Source organism: Myotis davidii, unplaced genomic scaffold, assembly GCF_000327345.1.
Source record: "Myotis davidii unplaced genomic scaffold, ASM32734v1 scaffold655, whole genome shotgun sequence".
NCBI lineage: Eukaryota > Metazoa > Chordata > Mammalia > Chiroptera > Vespertilionidae > Myotis > Myotis davidii.
The window spans coordinates 2,532,486-2,548,766 of record NW_006287547.1 but is presented as its reverse complement, the minus strand read 5'-3'; the positions used below and the strand labels follow the sequence as shown (position 1 = coordinate 2,548,766).

Sequence of the window (16,281 nt, the reverse complement as noted above, 5' to 3'; positions counted from 1 at the left end):
ACTGTGATTCTATTTTTTAAACATAAATACTGAACATTTAAGTAGGAATGTAAGAATATCATGATTTAATTTAGGAAAGAGGATATTACTTTTAAATTCACGGTGTGTATAGTGTAGAAATAAGGCATGGTTTAAATGCTTGTTCTCGTATTATATATTTGTTAGGCTCCTCAATGAATTGAATTGAAAGCTTTTAAAAGGAATTTTATAAATATAGAAATTAACTCCTTAAGAGCCATTTTGAGCTAAGGATCTTGAAAAGTTTTTCCTCGGAGTGTTTATTGTGATTGCCAAGATGTTATATTTAAGACATTATAAGAAATGGGGGAAAACACTATGGCTTTTGGATCTCCAGGGGATTTTTACTGTCTGTGCCAAAAGCTTTAGTTTACATAGAAACAGTCTCATGGTTGCCTTCTAAGCAAGAAAATTTTATCCTTGATAAAAGTAATTTAAAAACTGAGTTGGTTGTTAATACCATTTTCCAAACTTAGATTCTATTATAGTAAAGCCATGGTTTGTAAGTTTTAGAACAGTATCATGGATATAAGACACTTGGTTTCTACTCTAACTGCTTCCACTTCAAAAGCGAGTGTTATAGTCATTTTAAAAAATGCATGCATAATACCTTTATTTCCTTCCTCTTCGTTTCCTGCCTTTCTCACTCCCTCCCCCAGTCAAGGTATGAGTGAAATCCTTTATGTAAAAGATGAGTCTTTAATCAAATGAACATGAATGCTCCTCCCCCCTCCCTCACCCTGGGCCCCTTCCCCCTTTTTAAGTAGTGGCTATCTGGAAAGCCTTTACTGAAAGGTGGGTTTTGTGTAATACTTCTTACATCTCTCTTCTTTTCCTGTTCCCCTCCCCCATGTGGCTCTTACTGCAGCAGCTGGATTTTTATTTGTGCTTTGGGTAGGGACAGGGGCGGGGAGTGGGTAGTACCCAGGGCGGAGTTAAAAGACCAGATGCATCCTGATCATTGCAAATCCTTGATGTAAGTGAGCTGGGAAAAAAATTATGCGTGTAAATTGTAACTACTCTCTTTTATAAAGAATAATACTCAAAAATTTTTAAATGAGATGGGATACATATTTTTACCCAGTTTACTTTTTCAGGAGCAATTTCTCCTTTTTTAATCTTAGCAGAATTTTTTATACACATTATATTTCATTATACCCCATAAAAAATAAACTGTGGCTTAAAATATTAAAATTTTTTCATCATCTTTTGTAAATCTACTTCATTCCTTTTTAATAAATACAAAATCTATTGTATGAATAAAAACATTACCCTAGATTATAATATGGAAACTAATTTTAATTGATATCCTAAAACCATTATAATGGCAATAATACATTATAATGTATCTATATACCCTTCATGTTTTTAGGGCAATACCCAGAAAATAACGATTAGAAATTTTTTTTATCTCTTACCAGATATTCAAACCCCTGGTTGAAAAGCACGTGCCTCGTTCAATCACTGCAGTAGAATTCCTTGTGGATAAACAACTGGAGTTTTTAGCCGAAGATAGTGCCTTTCAGCCCTACCAGGTAAGAAATTTTACGTTTCTTTTGAAAGTTAACTCTGCATTAAACTTCACTGACACTCAGATATTCTTTTAAATACTCAGTTTCAGCTAACATGTAAGTGTGCACGGAATTCAATACATTTTGATTATAGGGTGAATGATTAATTTATTCAACCAACCAATATATACTGAGAATTTATTATGAGTCAGGCAGCATTCTGTCACTGGGAATATACAAATGAGCAAAAAAAGTCTCTGCTATGCAAAATAATCATTGTTAGAAAATAACTCATTAGCTATTAGTATATATTATCTTTTTCTCCAGCTCTAAAAGAATTGGGTGAATTAATGTTATGAAATTAGTATTTACTATATGCATACATAGCAGTTTAGCATGATAGTTCATTTTATTTTTAAGTGGGCATATTCATTTAGATTGTGATTAATTAAAATACGATTACATTTAATTGGGAAAACATTTTCTAGTAGGCTTTTAGAGTTAAATCGTGAAGAAACTCATTAAAAGTCGTGTAAGCTAAATGTTAAATTTTCTATGACATGCTAACAGTTTTTTTACAGTAGAAGTAAAAGTTTCACAGAAGTTTGTTTCTGTATATTTGGATTTTAGGTTAAATTTAATCTGTATTTTATAGGTTTTTCTTAAATGTTTAAAACAATGTAGCAATTGCATTGAGAAAAAGGATAAGTGAACTAGTTTGACTTTTTTTTTTTAATGGGGCTGAAAGTCTGTATTCCTAATTTATTTCAGAATACTGTTTTTTTCAATAATAAAATGTTAGAGGCATAGTTTCTATGGGAAGAACATGAGCTTGAGTTAATGAGCAGTGATTTGTTGTGTATGGAGTTATAATACTTAGGGAATTAGTTATTTGCAGCTTCTCTTAGATCTACTAAAATGAGATAGTACCTTAGTCAAATACCACTTCCTATTTTAAACTCTACATAGATGTGTTTTGGTCTTTTCACATTACTTCATTAATAAAAGGCCTCATTTTTGTCCTGTTACCTTTTGCACTTTGTGTGTAGCCAAAAATTCATAGCAAGTCCCAGTTTAATAGTGGAGGTGTTAGAGCTTTTCCCTTGGGTTTTATTTTGTTTTTAATTGTGAATGCCATTTAGCTTACTGTATGCCTTAACTATAATTTGTTTTATTTATTTTAGTGGGAATTAGACTAGGCAAGTCTAGGTAAAAATCTGTGGTTTCTGATTAGCAAGCACTCTGGAAGTTTCAGCTTGGATTTGATTTAGAGAAGTGAAATCATTATGTAGAAATTACTTTAAAAAGCTAGACCCTTTGCCAGATGGCCTAATACTCTACAGTATGTATATTAAAAGTTATAATGATTAAAAGAATGTGTTAACATTTCATAGGTTTGTGGGTGTGTTTTTTTTTTCATTTTTAAAGCTCTTTTAGAATCTGATAATTCTATTGTTTTATTAAAAAGGCACACACCCTGGCCGGTGTTGCTCAGTGGAAAGTGTCGGCCTGAGCATCGAACGGGTCTTAGGTTCACTTCCTGGTCAAGGGCACATACCTGGGTTGCAGATTCAATCCCCAGCACCAATCGACCTCAATCAATCTCAGCCCCCCCCTCTCTCTCCTCCCCTTTTCTCACTTCCCCTCCCTCTCTTTCACCTTCCCTCTCTTCCTCCCTCCCTCCCTCTCTCTCTAAAAATCAATGGGAAAAATATGCTCAGGTGAAGAGTAACAAAAATAATAATAAATAAAGGCATAAGAGTACTGTTTGTTTTGGTAAACTGTATGATTATATTTATTACTAAGCTACTTATATTGCTATGCTAGTATAGATAAGTCGACCTCTGTCCTACAAGGATGCTATTTCTTCCAGAAGTAAAGTGATTCACTTGACATTTTAACCATTTGTGTTTCAGGAATTATGTAACTGCAGTTCTTAGAAATTGGAAGGAGTAAGAACACTTGATTTAGGATCCAGCATATCTTTAGAATTTCTTAATAGTTTTAGAAGTAATAGATGGTTTGCTATTGAGCTTTTTATGTGTGTTTTAATTTTTATATTTAGTGTTTTTAATTGGATTAAAAACATATATACATAGTAGACTCTTGCTATAATGTTTTGATTGAAATTTACTGCAGAGACCTAAGATGGCTTAGTAGTTCTTAAAAAATGTTTAAATGAATTTGGAAAATATAGACATATTCTAGGTAAAGGAAGCAATTTTAGAGTTAATATAATTAGAATAGCTTTATCCCAGAATGCATTTCCCAACCAGTTGTCCAAACAGTACATTAAATTCCTTGGCATCTTAAACATGGCAGCTGTTACTGGCATAGATTTTGTAAATAGTGTCTTGACATATCTTAATCTTAGGGTAACCTGTGTAAGTCAAATGGGTTTGGGGAAAATTGAACAAGTTTTTAAATGGTCTCCTTGTTTTTTTCATCTTTAAATTTCATAAGGCCATTTCCTCCTTTTAAAAAAAAATACTTTTATTGATTTCAGAGAGGAAGGGAGAGGAGGGAGGGAGTGATAGAAACATCAATGATGAGAGAGAATCATTGATTGGCTGATGAGGCAATTTCTTCTGAATCTGGGTGTTAATTGTCCTTTATAGACTTAGTGTGATGAGGAAAAGTCATCTTTGGAAATGGCCTTTGTGTATACAATGATGAGCATACATAAGTAGTGTATTTAAAATTCCTACAAATGATGCTGTGCTGCGAATCTAATTAAATGTTTTTTGTAGTGGGAATTTCCATCTGTCATCTTTCTACTTGAGTTCTTAGCATTTTTATTTTTTTAATATATTTTTATTGATTTCAGAGAGGGAGCAAGAGATAGAAACAATAATACTGAGAGAGAATTATTCATCAGCTGCCTCCTGTATGCCCCACATTGGATCGACCCCACAACCTGGGCATGTGCCCACAACCTGGGCCTGTGCCCTGACCAGGAATCAAAGTGTGACCTTCTGGTTCATAGATCAGTGATCAACCATTGAGCCACACTGGCGGGCGAGTTCTCAGCATTTTATTCTGTAGTAATATGCTCCCTTTAGTTTCTTTAATAGTTGCATAGACCTATTTTTTTTCTGGGTTAGTTCCTATTTTTTAGAATATCACAATGATAACAATATTGTAAGATAATGGTTAGGAAACAGATGACTTGGAATTAATACAGATATTTTCACTTTGAGGTCACCAGTTTAGGAAACAGATGACTTGGAATTAATACAGATATTTTCACTTTTAGGTCACCAGTATGAGTCCTACACTTACCTCTCTGAATGATCTCAATCCATTGAATATCAGGTGGCATGTATTAAGTTAGTTGATATAGTCAGGTTTTTTTAAGTGACCTGTAGTTGGAAGATTGCAATATAGCCAATCATAGATTACAGTTTTTAATAGTTTGGAAAGGAAGTTGAATAAACAGAAAAATCAAAGCAATATGTTATAGACAGTATAATGGATGCATATTAATTAAACAACTGAAGCAGCATACCATGGTATTGTTAATTCTATTTTTTCATTCCATTTGCACACAAATGAGTTTTTGCTTGTGCCTTTTAGATTTCCTGATCTTGCTTGGCTGCAGTTAAGTTTGAAGTAAAGGGGTAGGGGGAAAAGAGAGGAAGCAGGAGGGAACTTTGCATATTCTTCTGTCTTTTAGCTGCCTGCGAAGAAGGAAGAAAAAAAACGAATATTGATTCTTAAAGGTGCTTTTTATCGTTCTGGGTTTGTTTTTTGTCATTTGAGTTACGATTTCTTTAGTATTGTTACTTTGGAGGGTAATTACAAACGTTTTTAAAAAATGTTTCCATTAAAATGTAAACTTACGATCAAATTCATATAAAAACTAATTATATAATGAAATATGACATTGAACTTTTAGCATGATTTTGAAATCATCTTGCCTTGGATTTTGGCTTCTGGCCATTAACACCTACAGATTTCAGATTGGTTGCTTCATAGAGGATATAAAAATTATTTTTTTACCTGAAAATTGTACATGACTGATATCATTCACCTGGGTTTAGTCTGCCTTATTAGTCCAGTATTTTCCAGGGATAACAATCCTCTTTGCTTTTAATGGTAATGGAGGAATAATACAAAAAGCACTAATTTAAAACCATTAGAGATTTAAAACAGAATGTGCCTGTTCAGAATTATGCTTTATGTTTATCTTACTGTATTTTAGAAATTCATTGTAGTGAGACATTTTCACTAGAATAGAGTAGAATCATCCTAGAACTGAAGGAATGATTCTATCTGAAGTTCTGGGTTATAATAAACTGATCAAAGGTTAGAAATAAGATTATTAATACTACAGTATCTGTCATAAAATATAGACATGGAACTACCTTATTAAAATTAGATATTGTGCTGTGAATTGCTGGTTAAAGGGGAAAAAAATGGGTGGAGCAAACCTGAGTATTTTCTTATTACCTGGACCAAATATTGCCTAAAGTGTTGAACAGAGAAGAGTCTTACATTATTTAGTTAATGAATGTGTCTGGACTTTATCAGATCTGTATATTTATCATTCCGTAGTCCTTCAGTGAGAAAGTTCATTTCCCCGTTTGAGTCCATTTTGATCCACAATTTTTCCATCACTGATTTATATAAATTTATTGGATATAGTTTCAGAATATCCCTAAGATAGTTGTTGCTCGACATACCAGGTTTACTAAAAACAACTCAGTTGATTGCCCAGGATAAGTTACCAATAGTTTAGATAGTGGAGTGTAGCAGAGATGTCTTTTTTTTCTTCTAAATTTTTGTTACTGTCCTATGGAGTTTGGAGTTGCTTCACAACCAAGATAAGATAATGTGATGGAGGGTGAAATTTAATCCTTAGTCGGCTAAGGTAAACAATTAGTTGGGGCCTAAGTCCCGGATTTGATTCTGATCAAGTGCATGTACCTCAGTTGCAGGCTCCTCCCCGGCCAGGGCCCAGGTTGGGGCACCTGCAGGAGGCAACCAATCGATGTGTTTCTCTCACATCAGTATTTCTGTCTTTCCCTTTCTCTTCCACTCTCTCTGAAAATCGATGGAAAAATATCTTCGGGTGAGGATTTAAAAAATAATAATTAGCTGGTTGTTTGGTTGTTACTAGCCAAATGTTATATTTGGAATTAAATTAAATATTTGCCATAAGTGAGCCACTGACAAATGTTTCAAAATCTTGTTGGTAGTAATATGTCTTATAAGCACATTTTCCCCCCAGGGTTCTAATATGATACTGCTAATAGTTTACAGAAGGAAATAGACAGAATGTTGTGTTAGTATTATTTGGGTGGGTAGAAAAAAACTTTTCTTTACTCTCACTTCAGATACATCACTTTAGAGCATTTTAAAACTATAACATTCTTACAGAGGAAATGGGAATTTGACCTGGTCCAGAATTTATTAGTGTAGTTATGTAAATGGTTCTGTCCCAGAATTCTTCTGATTTGTTTCCTTTTCTTTCTAGTATTAAAAATTGTTACACCCCTATTAATTTTACTAAAGGAAAAAAAATAAAATGACTTCCAGAAACAGCCCAGCAAACTGTTGCTATTTGTTAAAGATAAAAATTTGGGTTTTTTTTTTTTTAATTTTTGCAATGATAATTAAACTTGATCTTAAGAGAGATGTTTTGTAAGAATTACTATGAAACACTGGATATGGAGGTAGAACGCACCCACACCCCCATACCACCATAAATGAGAGCATCTGCATTGTAGTTGTGATAGACATAGCCCAGATCAGAGAAGTAGGGGCTAGAGAGCTCTTGGTGTTCCACTGACTTTTGATACTTGGTTTTTCCCCCAAAAGGAAGTATTTAAATGGAAATTTTATGCTTAGGCTTACTCCTAATTTTTTTAATGTCTGGCCTTGGAAATATCTCACTGACTTGATTCATTTAACAGTTATTTAAATTCTGTGGTTTTCCCATTCACAACATCCTGCTAGTTGCTTAATGGTTTTAAAAAGTTGATAAAAGTGTAAGTCCTTTTTCTCCCCAAGGAGTTTGTTATATTCTAGAAGAACTCATATAAAAACAATTTCCTTGAAATATCTTGATTTACGTAATCAAAAAGATACATAGTAAAGACAAGGAAAGGAGTCAGTAAAGATTGAAATGGTTAAAGAAGTCTCATGAAGGAGGTAAAACTTGGAACAGGATTCATTTTAACGGAGATGGAAGTGCAAGACAGGGAGCCTAATGCAGACATTTGGCAGAAAAGACAACATGATCAGTGTTAGAGAAGGTAGATTTAGGGGAAAGTAGAATATCAGCCTAGCTAGAGAAGGGAGTTTTTTGAATAGTAGGCATCATACTAAATAATAAGTATTCTGGGGCCAGGTAAAAGAGGAAAATGATCGCTAAGTACAGTTACTAACTGACTTATCTTGTAGGCCATATGAATTATTGGAGGTTTTGAAGCAAGAGAGCAACAAAATTTTCTACATAACAGTGACATCTGTTTTGTAATATATCAGAAGCAGTTACTTGATTGGGTCTTCACTAGAGTCTTTTTTCCAAGAGAATCATCAGTCGCCGAAACCGGTTTGGCTCAGTGGATGGAGCGTCGGCCTGCGGACTGAGGGGTCCCGGGTTCAATTCCGGTCAAGGGCACGTGCCTGGGTTGTGGGCACATCCCCAGTGGGAGATGTGCAGGAGGCAGCTGATCGATGTTTCTCTCTCATCAATGTTTCTAACTTTCTATATCTCTCACTTCCTCTCTGTAAAAAATCAATAAAATATATATATATAAAAAAAAAAGAGAGAATCATCAGTCTAGCATAATTTTAATGACCATGAATTTTCAAATCAGTTCATGTAGATATATTTCAAATTCAAGCTTTGTTGTTTGTTAGTTTGTGACATTGGGAAAGTCTAAAGCACTCAATATAAATGGTTTCCTCATCTATAAGATAACCATACTATCTCCCTTAGGGTTGTTATGAAGAATAAATAAAATGATATATTGAAGAGTTTATTACTACATAGGATGCTCAGTAAAAGGTAGCTATTTAGACATGCTCTAAATTTTTATTTTTGTAGATGTTATCTTAAACCGTTTTGATAGATATTTAAACTCTTCCTACCATACACTGCAACCATTGGACATTACTCTGCCCCTCTTACTTTTAACCGTCTGTCTTATTTGTCTTCTCTGGGGCTCTTGCTATATTCTTTTCTGCAGCTGGTGCTAGATAAACTATCACTCTCAGTATAAGCTATGGTCAGTGTAAAACACAACATGTTTTCATAGTAGTGTTTGTTCTCCCCACCCCCACCCCCTTTTTTTAAAAAAATGTAAGATTCTATGGTGGTTTCTTAAACTATTATTTTAAGGAAATAATATTTAAAAAGATGTGGAACCCTTGTGTGGTACCTGCCACAAAAAAATACGTTTTTTTTTCTCCCCACAGGGAAAGAAAGGTATAAGCTCCATTTACTGCAGATAGTTATTTGTATTTCAAAAAGTATAAGTCATATTCAGACAAGGTACAGAATTGTTTTTGGGTGTATGTGTGTGTGTGTTTAAGTTTATTTGTTTGGCTTTGGGCTGATAAGGCTATGTAGATGAGTACTATAAGTTTGGAAGTCCTCTCTAAGCCTTGAATAAGAATTGAATTAAATGACCTTTGAGGTTTCTTTCAGAACACTTGGAGCCATAATTCTGCGAAATTTGATTTATTTTAGTCTCATGGATGAGAGACATTCAACCTAAATCTAGGTTTATTTTAAAAGAGGGGACTATTGAGTTTAGGCAGTGCCAATGCAAATCACAGTTATGCAAAATTGTAATAGCAGTATTGTTTGGATTAATATTACTTAATGAGAGCTCTGTATTCTGTACTTTTGTATATTTGTTTCTGAATTGTATTTTGACAGAAGTTGAGCACATTCTCAATTAGTCCCTGAGTTTTTATATGCATTTCCCTTTATTTCACTTTACCTTCATATTAACATTTGATTGAAATTTAGAGGTGCCTTATTGCCATAAAGTCATTAAAAATGACAACTGTGAACTTGTAGCATGATAATACACTGTGCCATGAGTGTGAAAAAATAAAGGATCATAGCCATAGCTGTGAATTGACTGCTGGTGGATTATTGATAGGATCAGCATCTGTGGGGAGGCAGTGGCCTGGGGGTGGTCTAGGAGATGAGGCCAGAGCAGGAAGCTACTATTGTGTAGTACTTGGCTTTATTCCATTTCTAGTCAAAAGTGACAGCTTGCAGTAGTGGAACCAAGCTGAAACCTAAAAAGTAGAATGAACTACAAGAAAAGGGGAACCAGTAGCTAAAACAGTCATTGTACTTCCTTATTTAAGTAGGCTTTTTTAAAATTTGAAGTTGGTACATCATGTTTTAATATTTAGTAATTTTGCTCTGTACTCTGTTTAAGTATTCCTTTATCTCCCACCTGCAGATTTTATATAGGCATAATTTCAAAGTTAGTCATAAATATGCTTACTAAAGTCCCATAAATCCAGGTATGTTGATTTACCCCAAATACATATCTACTGCCATTAAACAGGGAGTTCTTCATTTGTAAAAATCGGTTGCAAAACTTGTGTGTTGAAGATGTACCCATGGAGTCCAGGAACATGTTATTTTGACTGAAATTTGGCACAAGTGTGAGCTGTTCTGCAATATTCAGATTAAAAACATTCATAAGTCACAGTCTGCAATAGTTCTCTCCTGGTACCAAATCTGTTATGATCATATGCTGAAAAATCTGCCAGTCTCTTTTTAATTTTTTGTGCCTGCTGTTATGAATTTAAAGTATGTGAAATTATGCTATAGATACCAGATTCCAAATATTCTAAGCCATCACTAGTTAAACCATTTACAAAGATTTTCTGGTTTCTGCCAGTCAAAATGTATTAATATTATTTATTTATTCCTTCTGCCCACTTGCAGATTCTTGCTAAAGCACAGCCATATTATTTATTTCCCATCACCATCTATCTCCCCCGTACCCTCATAGCCATATTATTTAAAACCTGAAAACTAAAACTTTATTTCCCAGTTTGTTAACATTTTACATTTGTAAAGTTGAACAGTTTCCAAACTATTTTCATGTTCATTATTTTGATTAATTTTTATGTTAGCCTTATGAGGAGAACAGATTGTTTTATTATCTTAGTTTTGTGTAATGCCGTCGGGTTATATTAATTTATTTAATTTATACAAGTCTTTGGTAAGTAACTTTCAAATAAATGGGTAGCAGAAATAGAAGCTCACTTACATTAAAAAGGATTGTGGGATATTATAAATATTTAACAGGCAATGTCATGGACATCCATAGCAGGAAAGTACAGCTAAACCTTATTCAAAATGGAATTAGGAACTAGAAAGTCAGGAACTCAAGTCACATACTCTATTCCTTCTTTTATCCCCTTCCTCAATCTCCTTTCTACACTCAGGTTTCTTCTGCTTACTCATAAGTTTTGCTTCTCATAATACTAGTTTCCATGTGACTTTTGTGTGTCAGTGTTTATTCTCCCACCTACCCCCACCCTTACAAGATCTTTAGGTCTAATATTTGTGTTTCTTAGTCAAACTAGAGACAGAGTATAGGAGAGGGCGGGAAGAGATTAACCAAAGATTTTATATGCATACGTATTGCAACATTGAATTACAGTTGAAGTTAATAGAATCAGCTAAGCAACACTGCGAAGGAAGTAACAATGAAAGAGCTAAAATAAAATGCTATATATTCTTTAACTCCTTGCAAGGCACACCCTTTGTTGCTACATCTGGTTTATACCATTTATTTAATTATTGTTTGTTTGTTTTTTTTATCATTTTTTTAGTTTAATTTAAAATTTTTTATTGTTTAAAGCATTGCATATGTCTCCTTTTCCCTCCATTGACCTCTCCCTGGCCTCCCCCACCTCCCAGCATGTCTCTCCCCCCCCCACCTCCCCGATCTGTGACCATTGGTTTTATTCCTATACATACATACAAGTACATTGGTTGATCTCTTATCCCCTCACCCCCTGCCTTCCCTCATAGGTTGGACAGTCTGTTCGATGCTTCTATGACTCTGGTTCTATTTTGGTTCCTCAGTTTATGTTGTTCATTATATTACACAAATGAGTGACATTTATTTTACTGACTGGTTTATTTCTCCAGTTCCATCCATGCTGTTGCAAATGATAGGAGTCACTTCTTTTTTATGCAGCGTAGTATTCCATTGTGTAGATGTACCACTGTTTTTTTTAATCACCCATCTGCTGATGGGCTACTAAACTCACATAATATATGCATTCATTGCTTTTATTTATCTACTAGAGGCCCAGTGCACAAAATTTGTGCACAGGCAGTGGGGGTCCCTCAGCCTGGCCTGCACCTTCTTGCAATCTGGGGCTCTTAGGGGATGTCGGGCTGCTGGTTTTAGCCCGATCCCCACAGGCCAGGCCGAGGGACCCCATCAGTGCACAAATCCATGCACTGGGCCTGTAGTTAAACAATAACTCCCCACTTCTCAATACTGTCTTCTCCGCAGCCCCAGGTAGCTGCTGCTCTACTTTCCTAGTCTGTACTTTCTTTGCCTATTCTAGATACCATATATAAGTAGAATTATACAATACTTGTTCTTTTTTTTTTTTTTTTTGGACTGGCTTATTTCACCTATTATGTCTTTAAGTTTCACTTGTGTTCTAGCATATCAGAATTTCATTTCTTTTTATGGCTTTATATTTTATTTTATGTATGAATCACTTTTTATTGATTCATCTATTGATGGACATTTGGGTTGTTTTTTATGTTGTTCATTATATTACACAAATGAGTGACATTTATTTTACTGACTGGTTTATTTCTCCAGTTCCATCCATGCTGTTGCAAATGATAGGAGTCACTTCTTTTTTACAGCAGCCTAGTATTCCATGTGTAGATGTATCACTGTCCTGCACACCCTCTACTGGGATAGAGCCCACAGTCCAGGCATGTGCCCTTGACTGGAATTGAACCTGGGACCCTTCAGTCTGTAGGTCAACACTCTGTCCACTGAACCAAACCAGCTAGGGCAGAGCTCCTTTTTTTTTTTTTTAACAGTTGCATAGAATTCCATGTGTAGATGTATCACGGTTTTCTAATCCACTCATCTACTGATGGGCACTTAGGCTGTTCCCAAATCTTAACTATTGTAAATTGTGCTGCTATGAACATAGGGGTGCATATATCCTTTCTGATCCTAGAAGTGGGATTACTGGGTCAAATGGAAGTTCCATTTTTAATTTTTTTGAGGAAACGCTATGCTGTTTTCCACAGTTGCCTTTCAATTCTTATGGGCATACATCTGAGAATGCAATTGTTGAAGCATATGGAAATTTGTGTTTTACTGTTGATGAAGATCCAAAAACTCTTTTTTTTGGTAGTATCTGTACCATTTTATATTCTCACCAACAAGGGTTCCAATTTCTCAATATCTAAGAATACTTGTTTTTCATTTTCTTAAGAATAACCATCCTAATGGGTATGAAGTTCTTTGCCCATTTTTTAATTGTTTATTTTTATTGAGTTTAGGAGTTTTATCATTCTCTATTTATCAGATAGATGCTTTGCAAATATTTTCTTCCATTCTTTGAGTTTTCTTTTCTCTCTTAATTAAAAAAAACAACACTGAATTCTTTACAGTTTAATAGTTTTTTATGTATAAAGTTTTAAAATTTTTATGAAGTCCAATTTACCTATTTTTCTTTTTTTGCATATGCTTATGGTATCATAACTGAGAAATTAATACCAACTTCAGCATCATGAAAAATTTCATTTAAGAGTTTCATAGTTTTAGTGTTTGTGTACATTTAAGCCTCTGGCCCAATTTTAATTAATTTCTAATATAGTTATAAGGTAAGAGTCCAACTTAATTTTTTTTCATGTGGATATCCAAGTTTCCAACACCATATGTTGAAATTATTTGTCCTTTTCCTGTTGAATATAATCTTGGCACCCCTGTTGAAAATCAATTGACCATTTATTCTCGAATTTATTTCTAAGCTCTCTATTTTGTTAGTCTATATGTCTGTCCTTATGCTGGTACCACACTCTTCTAATTACTTAGGGTACCACTTTATTTCACTTTCCTACAACTGCATAATTTGTCTAAATGTTTGTTAAATCTTTTTTTTAATATATTTTATTGATTTTCCACAGAGAGGAAGGGAGAGAGACAGTCAGAAACATCGATGAGAGAGAGACATCGATCAGCTGCCTCCTGCACATCTCCCACTGGGGATGTGCCCGCAACCCAGGTACATGCCCCTGACCAGAATCGAACCCGGGACTCTTCAGTCCGCAGGCCGACGCTCTATCCACAGAGCCAAACCGGTTTCGGCGATTGTTAAATCTTAAGATAAATCATATTAAAGTATACAGTTGTTGGAGTGTAACTTTTGTTATGTAAATTAATAGGCACAGACCTACCTTTAGAGAAGATATGTTTTTAAGATTCAAGGAAAAAAGATTCAGAACTATAACATAAAGACATTCATTTATTGCTATGTGCCAGTCACTTTGCTAGATGCTATGATTTAAAGTCAGATAAAATACTTGAGTCTCTTTCAGATCAGGGGGCGAGACAAAATATAGTTACAGCAACATGCCAAAAGTTCTAAAATAGAGGTATATTCATAGTGTCCTTTACTTTGGTATCAACTAATGCATTAATACCACATATTTTTGCCAGTTTCCTTTTCTTGGCTTTATTTTTTCTCAGAAAGCACGGGTTTAGAAGATGGGAAAAAGATAAGGAAAGCTAATAGTGTTCCTTAATAGGCATTATCTTTGGATTCTCCAGAGAAACAAAACCCTTAAGATGTGTGTGCCTGCTCTAACTGGTTTGGCTCAATGGATAGAGCGTTGGCCTGTGGACTGAAGGGTCCCAGATTCGATTCTGGTAAAGGGCATGTACCTTGGTTGAGGGCACATCCCCAGTGGGAGGTGTGCAGGAGGCAGCTGATTGATGTTTCTCTCTAATCGATGTTTCTAACTCTCTGTCCCTCTCCCTTCTTCTCTGTAAAGAGGCAGCCAATCCATGATTCATCATTGATACTTCTATCTCTATTTCCCTATCCCATCCTCTCTGAAATAAATAATAAATAAATAAATAAATAAATAAATAAAGGGAACACTTACACTGACTCCACTGGGGGTTCTTGTGGAAATCAAATGGGGTAACAAAAGAACTGAGTGTGTCACCTAAGTGACTGTGTAAAGTGTGAGCAATCATTATGTAAAAAACAAAAACAAAATAAAAGATTATGTGTGCCTGCAAGCATTTGTGTCGAGGAAAGGGAGGGGTGGGAGGCTGGGTGGTTTTAAATTACTAATTTAATTTTGGGGGCAGGCAAATGTAAAATCCGCAGAGCAGAGAAGCAGTCTGGAAAGTCTGCAAATAGTGTCTGGAGGTCGAATTCTTTTTCTTTGCAGGGCCTCATTCTTTTTCTTGAGTCTTTCAACTGATTGGATGAGGCCCAGGCACATTATGGAGAGTAATCTGCTTTACTCAGTTTACTGATTGAAATGTTAATTACATCTAAAAAATAACTTCACAGCAACATCTAGACTGGTGTTGGACCAGATAAATGGATACCATAGCCTAGCAAAACTGACACACAAAATTAACAGTCATGGGTACTATTGATATTTGATTCTTTGCTTTGTAGTGAATTGTAGGAGGGTAGACATCTCTGGCTTTAGCACATTTAAATGCCTGTAGTCTGCTGCCCAGTCATTATGCTAATGGTAACCCCGCCACCACCACCACCACATTTTTAGTGCACCCTTCTCCCCCTTTATTTAGAGATATTGGACTGTAGATTAAGACAATTGAAAAAGTGGATGCCTTCAAAGCAGGCTTGTCAAGTCAGCATAGAAAAGAGGCCTCCAGCAGACAGTGGCCTACCAGCTCTACTTCCTCTTTAATCTTGATACTGTGATTTTTCTCCTAGCTGTCCATGACCCTAATTACCTAATCAGGCTAATTCCATATCAATTTTTTTTCCATATCGAATTTTTTATATCACTCACACATTCTTTGATATCTTTAGGCCTACTTATTTGATAAAAGTTAATTCGAAATGGGTAATAATGTTTCCATCATATTTGCACTTATATATATATAAAATTTACAAGTAGTGTAAGATATTTTTGTTTTTAAATCCAGTACTTTTCTAGATTTTTTTTCTGGGAAATAACATGTTATTGCTCCCAATTAATAAGCTTTCTCCCCTCTGCCATTGATGCAATACCATTTTTGGACATAGAAAATTCTGTACAACAGGGATGAATAAAATATCTGGATGCATAAGGTGTTCTCATGTATATATAATCTTTAGGCTTAATGATCTTTTAGATATTTTTCAGTATGTAAACTATGAAAATGTAGTACATACCTCAAGTACCTCAGAAGGATGAGCTTTTATTTTTTCTCCCACATCCACTCCTGGTTTCAAGGGATTAGGTTCCATCACATACTAACAGTTCCTTCCAGTCCTTTATAAAGCCCATTGTTGAGAATTTTTCTTAATGTTTTTTTCATATACTAGAGGCCTGGTGCATGAAATTCGTGCACGGGGGCGGGGGGGTAGGGTGGCGGTCCCCCAGCTAGGCCTGTGCTCCTTCACAGTGCAGGAGCTCTGCAATATATTGCCCCAAAGAGATAGGCCCCACCCACCCATCTAGGGATCCTGGATGGATTGCCCCAAAGAGGTAGGCCAGAGCCTGGCTGAGGTGTTT

At 35.1% G+C, this 16,281-nt stretch overlaps 1 protein-coding gene across 7 annotated transcripts in view; it reads left to right on the top strand.

The window, feature by feature from the left end:
- The window catches only part of JMJD1C (jumonji domain containing 1C), a 162,269-nt gene that overhangs the window by 78,869 nt on the left and 67,119 nt on the right, over positions 1 to 16,281 (top strand). For all 7 annotated transcript variants that reach the window (XM_006759387.2, XM_015561092.1, XM_015561093.1 and 4 more), the window contains one exon: positions 1,440 to 1,553. In XM_006759387.2, coding sequence (XP_006759450.2) covers positions 1,440 to 1,553 — 114 coding nt within the window. The remainder of the gene's footprint in view (positions 1 to 1,439; positions 1,554 to 16,281) is intronic.